At 33.8% G+C, this 5953-nt stretch overlaps 1 protein-coding gene across 1 annotated transcript in view; it reads right to left on the reverse strand.

The window, feature by feature from the left end:
• LOC106462679 (plexin-B-like) overlaps window positions 1–5953 on the reverse strand; it is a 35836-nt gene that overhangs the window by 25139 nt on the left and 4744 nt on the right. Inside the window, exons 4-7 of the mRNA XM_022390003.1 lie at window positions 4758–4917; window positions 4340–4436; window positions 3543–3651; window positions 2790–2918 (exon numbers count right to left, since the gene is read on the reverse strand). Coding sequence (XP_022245711.1) covers window positions 2790–2918; window positions 3543–3651; window positions 4340–4436; window positions 4758–4917 — 495 coding nt within the window. The remainder of the gene's footprint in view (window positions 1–2789; window positions 2919–3542; window positions 3652–4339; window positions 4437–4757; window positions 4918–5953) is intronic.

Consider the following 5953-nt stretch of genomic DNA (forward strand, 5'->3'; position numbering starts at 1 on the left):
TAGCAGTGTAAGACAGAGGGAAGGCAGCTAGTCATCACCACCCACCGCCAACTCTTGGGCTACTCTTTTGCCAACAAATAGTGGGATTGACCATCACATTATAAGACCCTCACGGCTGAAAGAATGAGCATGTTTGGTGGGACAGGGATTCAAACCTGTGACCCTCAGATTGCAAGTCGAGCACCCTAACCACCTGGCCATGCAGGGCCGAGAACAAAAATACTATCAATGTTAGAAAAAAAAAAACTAACTAATTCTGTTGGGGCCTCCTACATATTTACACATCAAGTTGCTTGTAGGCCCATGACTCTTTTGGTTACAGTAATAAAGTGTGAAGCATAAAAAGTAAATGAAAACAAAAATACTATCAGTGTTACAAAAAAATCTAACTAATTCTGTTGGGGACTCTACAGTCAGTTCATTAACTCTTTCACTGCACTTTTTTCAGGCTGATTCCCAAAAAGTCAATTATCCACCAAAAATAAAAGTACGAATTTGACCATTTATATTACTTTTTATTGGACAGTGAAAAATAATGATTTAAACAAAAAATTTAGGAAAATTGGAAGAAAAGTATTCTCCAGTAAATGGTATAAATATAGGCAAAACTAAGTAAATAAGAGGCCGAAATCTTTACAAAATATAAAACAAATTATTTAAATAACAATATCCAAGATATAAAGAAGCGGTCTTTATATAGATTCTACATGTGCTCATGCAAAGTTGGCAATTTTGTAATGAGGCATATAAACATCCAGGTTTCACAGCATAAAACACAGATGGCAGCATGTATGCAGGTTTGGCAACTGTTTCAAGTACAGGGGGAAACTTTTTCTGTTAGGGGTGGGATAAATCTGAATTTTGCAGTCAGTGAGTATAAATGTTTATTGGGATATATCCGAACAGCAAAAAGGTTAAACTGGGTGTTTTAACAGACCAAAATGTCAAATTTGATATAATGCAATATGCATGTGGTAACTTGAGAAAAGTACCTTATTAGCAATATCTAGCAAGTTAATCCTTTAGATAAGTAGATAGAGCATCAGTCTGGAATCCATGAGGTCCCGAGTTCAATCCCACTTGAAGGTATTGCAAAAATTACTTACCACATGTGAAGTAGCTGGACCCTACTGAATCCCACTTGAAGGTATTGTAAAAATTACTTACCATATGTGAAGTAGCTGGACCCTACTGAATCCCACTTGAAGATACTGTAAAAATTACTTACCACATGTGAAGTAGCTGGACCCTACTGAATCCCACTTGAAGATACTGTAAAAATTACTTACCACATGTGAAGTAGCTGGACCCTACTGAATCCCACTTGAAGATGTAAAAATTACTTACCACATGTGAAGTAGCTGGACCCTACTGAATTCCACTTGAAGATACTGTAAAAATTACTTACCATATGTGAAGTAGCTGGACCATACTGAATTCACTTGAAGGTACTGTAAAAGTTACTTACCACATGTGACCCTACTGGTAGTGAATGGTTTTATTTTTGTTTGTTTATAGTTAAGCACAAAGCTACACAATGCCTTATCTGTGCTGTTCTCTTCCCAGGTATCAAAGCCCAGCTTTTAGTGTTATAGGCCTTCAGACTTACCACTGAGGGCATAGTTAATGAAATTAAACAAGTCAGTATTTTGAAGGTTAATGCTGCTAATAATGTTGAAAACAGAATCTTAACTCGACATACCAGTAATGTAGTAATATACTACAAAGTATTTCTTGACAGTCATTACTATTCAATAACGTAATTATTTTACATTTATTTTGAACAATCCCATTTAGATCGCATTTTACAGTGCGAGCTCTAGCTACAAATGTTATATTAATGAAAATGATAATTACTTATCCAACAACTAGAAAGGAATTCAGAAAATGCACACAACCATCACTCCACAATGACTTTGACTCTTGCAGTAACCAACCTAAAACATATATTAAACAATTTTTCACCCTGAAAATACAGGTCTAGATCCTAAGATACTCTTTTTATCTCAATTTGTTCTTGATTTTTTGGCTATTTTTAAAAATTATAATTTGCTATCTCTATAATTGGTTGACCTTCAATATGACCTTGACCTTTGAATTTCATTCACCTAAAGTTAAAAATTGTCCTTAAGGAGTTATGCTTTATACACATACACACACACACACAGAGGAGTGAAAACAATACCCATTCCCAAAGACTTTGAGCAGGGCAAATAAAATACAGGAAATGGAAGAATCTCAGTTCCACATAAAAGCACTGGCATACGATTTTACTTTTTACTTCACTTGTTCTTACATCCTAGTTACCTCCGCCATTGGAGGTGGACAGAGGTTACGTTTCACCCCTGTGTTTGTTTGTTTTTTGTGTGTGCACGTTTGTCAGTAAGATTTCTCAAAAACGTCTGAATGGATTTGGATGAAAGTTGGTATATTTGGACTATGAACCAACTTAGAGGTGATTAGTTTTTGGAGGGTCAAGGTCAAAAGTCAAAGTCACAGCAAGGTCATGAAAATACAAAAAATCCATATCTGTTAACATGGGGATCAATTTTCACATTAATTTTGCTCTATAACTCAATCAAAAATGATGAAATTTGGTGGATATGTGAAGATTGCTATTTCTCATTGTTCTGCCAAAAATGAACGTACAGACACATTTTTGTACTTTTTTGAGAGCCGAATATGATCAATGCTGCATGGCGTAGGTATGAGCTCTACTGAGCACCCCTCTAGTTGTTAACTGTGATCACTTTGTTTACACCAAAGATTTTTGAAAAGAGAGCACTAACCAGTGAACTGGGAAGGTTCTTGCCTTCTAATACTATCTCTTTCCTTATGCCATTAGGAAGAAGAATATCTTCAGTAGTGACAAAGCTAGGACAGTATCGTCTTCCTTTGATGAGTGAGTTTTGTGGATTCTGTAGACAAGAGACATTGGACTTGGTCATTTAAAACCACTCACAGGCATAAGAATCACACATGTCACAGACAGACAAAATAGTTATAATACCTATACAGAAGCTGGTTTTAGGAGAAATTTTAGATATTAGGCCTATAATTAATATCATATAATGCAGTAAAGTACTGTAAAGAGAGCACTCTGTACTTAAAAACAGAATAAAACAATTCTTATTACTTAAAGCACAGATGCATGAATAAATCTTTAACTTCATGTTAACACTTTGCAGTACTTTCTTCTTGTGGTATATTTTAACATATGAATTAAAAAGTAAGTCCAAAGTGATATACAAGAAATAAAATGTGCAAGCTACAGGACAAAAACTGACCAACTCCAAAAAGTAAATTAATATTTATATGAAAATTAAATGCAGTATTAAGTAGACAAGTTTAAACAGCAGAAAATTCTCACTAATTACAGCAGTTACAGTAACTATATATTAATAAGTCCTGAAGAAGAATAGTCAAGTATTCGAAAGTGCTCGAGTTTTGGGTCTTATTTTAAGTTTATTACACTTTATATGTGATCCTTCGTGCTAACTCTTTTATCAATATTAACAAGTCGTGTACGACAAAATACATACATTCTCTCCTGTGATTATGGTCCGTAGACAAGAACTGGCATTGTGCATGCAATTATTTTCATGGAGACACCAGCTACAAGCCCAAGAGCTAGTCACACAAGTGGAGCACCTAATTCAAAAAAGTGTCATAAAATTTGGTGTTTAATACTATACCATCTGTTCAAAGAGAGTTTGATGTAGCTTAGGAAATATCGAATATTTACATTCATGATTGGTCTTGGTACACTGTACCTTGAAGGTCTATTTGTACAGAAATTAAAAAAGCATTAAATTATCATGTTATTTTTGAAAATTGTTAAATTACATGCAGTTTCATTACTGCATTTCAAAATTTTTAATCTTCAAAATTATTAAGAAAATCAGACAGAAATAAACACTATAATAAAGTTATACCATACAACTAATAAAAATTAACCTATCACTGTCACAATGGATACTATACATATAGATAAATGTGAAATGGCAATTACAATGCACTAATATAAACGTTTGCATCAGTTTACTATTCTGTTACATATATTTTGCAACCTACCTTTGGATTTCTATAGAAGGCACAGCTATACAGTCTTAGTTATCAATTGAATCATAACACAATAAGTTTCAAATCTACTTTATCTGGCAACATTTGGATCTTTCCAACATATATTTACAATCTACTTTATAATAAAGGATGATCCAATAAAGATTAAACTGTTCCTTATGTCTCCATTTAACTTATATTGGGTCACCTGGATATATTATAAGATAAAGTTTGTTTTTTTTTTAAAGAAAAGAAAACTTTAACAAGTTACACTTACGTTTCATGAACAGAGCAGTCATAAAATGCAAAAGGTTTATGAAGAAAGTTTGTGTTGGTCTCACTGGAGCGAACAGCTAGGTCTACTATTATGTGATCTGTCAAGTGAGATGTTTAGAAATCCTTTAATTTTTGAAATATAGACTAAAAATACCACTACTAAAATATAATGACAATCAAAACTGTTACAATAATCAAAATACGATCAAAGTAATTTTACTTTCACATAATACTAATGTCCTTAACACATCTATTATAATTAATTTGACTATTTAATTTGGCCCCCATAGCTATATACATGCGTTTAAAACTTTCCTAAATGAGCTTTTCGGAAAAATATTATGTTCTTGCCTCCAGCTACCATATTTCATATTTTAAGTTATTTGCAATAAATTAATTTTAATACTAATAATGTTTACCTTTTCCTGGTAAAATGGGGGGACGATCCTCGGGTTTTGGTGTCATGCATGCTAATCCAGTTTCTGTCACCTGAGCTTTAATGGTGGCACTATTCCCAAACACACACAGATAATGTGCTCCGAAAGGTAAGTTTGGAAGTTGGTTGATAACTAGCTCCACCTTGTGAGAATAATAAAAAAAAAGATCACCAAACTGTCAGGTACTAAATAAGTGTTCTCTTCTTTTCCAACATACACACACTTACAACTACAATAACGTATGTGTTATCGTGGTGAGATACTACGATAAAAAGATGATTAATTGCAGTCAAAACACATACACACACACACTAACAGAACATTTTAACCGATGACTTAATTTAAAATTACTGCTGACCCCATTCTACTTGCCATCACTAATCAATTATCCTGACTGATGAACGTACATATGACTTCCATAGTTTCCCTACAGCATACACATGTTGTCCTCAACTTGTTTTCCTTACACAAACTTTAAACATTACCACTGCAAGATCTTTCCTCCAGCATTTTAATACAGTTTAATAAATTGATTATCATTTTTTCTTATTATGTGTGTTTAAGTTTAGGGTTTAAGTTATGACTGACGTTTATCCATCAAGGTCGTGTTGGGTTTAAGTTATGACTGACGTTTATCCATCAAGGTCGTGTACAAACTTTAAACATTACCACTGCAAGATCTTTCCTCCAGCATTTTAATACAGTTTAATAAATTGATTATCATTTTTTCTTATTATGTGTGTTTAAGTTTAGGGTTTAAGTTATGACTGACGTTTATCCATCAAGGTCGTGTTGGGTTTAAGTTATGACTGACGTTTATCCATCAAGGTCGTGTAGGGTTTAAGTTATGACTAACGTTTATCCATCAAGGTCGTGTAAGGTTTAAGTTATGACTGACGTTTATCCATCAAGGTCGTGTAGGGTTTAAGTTATGACTGACGTTTATCCATCAAGGTCGTGTAGGGTTTAAGTTATGACGGACGTTTATCCATCAAGGTCGTGTAGGGTTTAAGTTATGACCGACGTTTATCCATCAAGGTCGTGTTGGGTTTAAGTTATGACTGACGTTTATCCATCAAGGTCGTGTAGGGTTTAAGTTATGACTGACGTTTATCCATCAAGGTCGTGTACAAACTTTAAACATTACCACTGCAAGATCTTACCTCCAGCATTTTAAT

The sequence above is a fragment of the Limulus polyphemus genome, unplaced genomic scaffold (assembly GCF_000517525.1).
Source record: "Limulus polyphemus unplaced genomic scaffold, Limulus_polyphemus-2.1.2 Scaffold1223, whole genome shotgun sequence".
Taxonomy (NCBI): domain Eukaryota; kingdom Metazoa; phylum Arthropoda; class Merostomata; order Xiphosura; family Limulidae; genus Limulus; species Limulus polyphemus.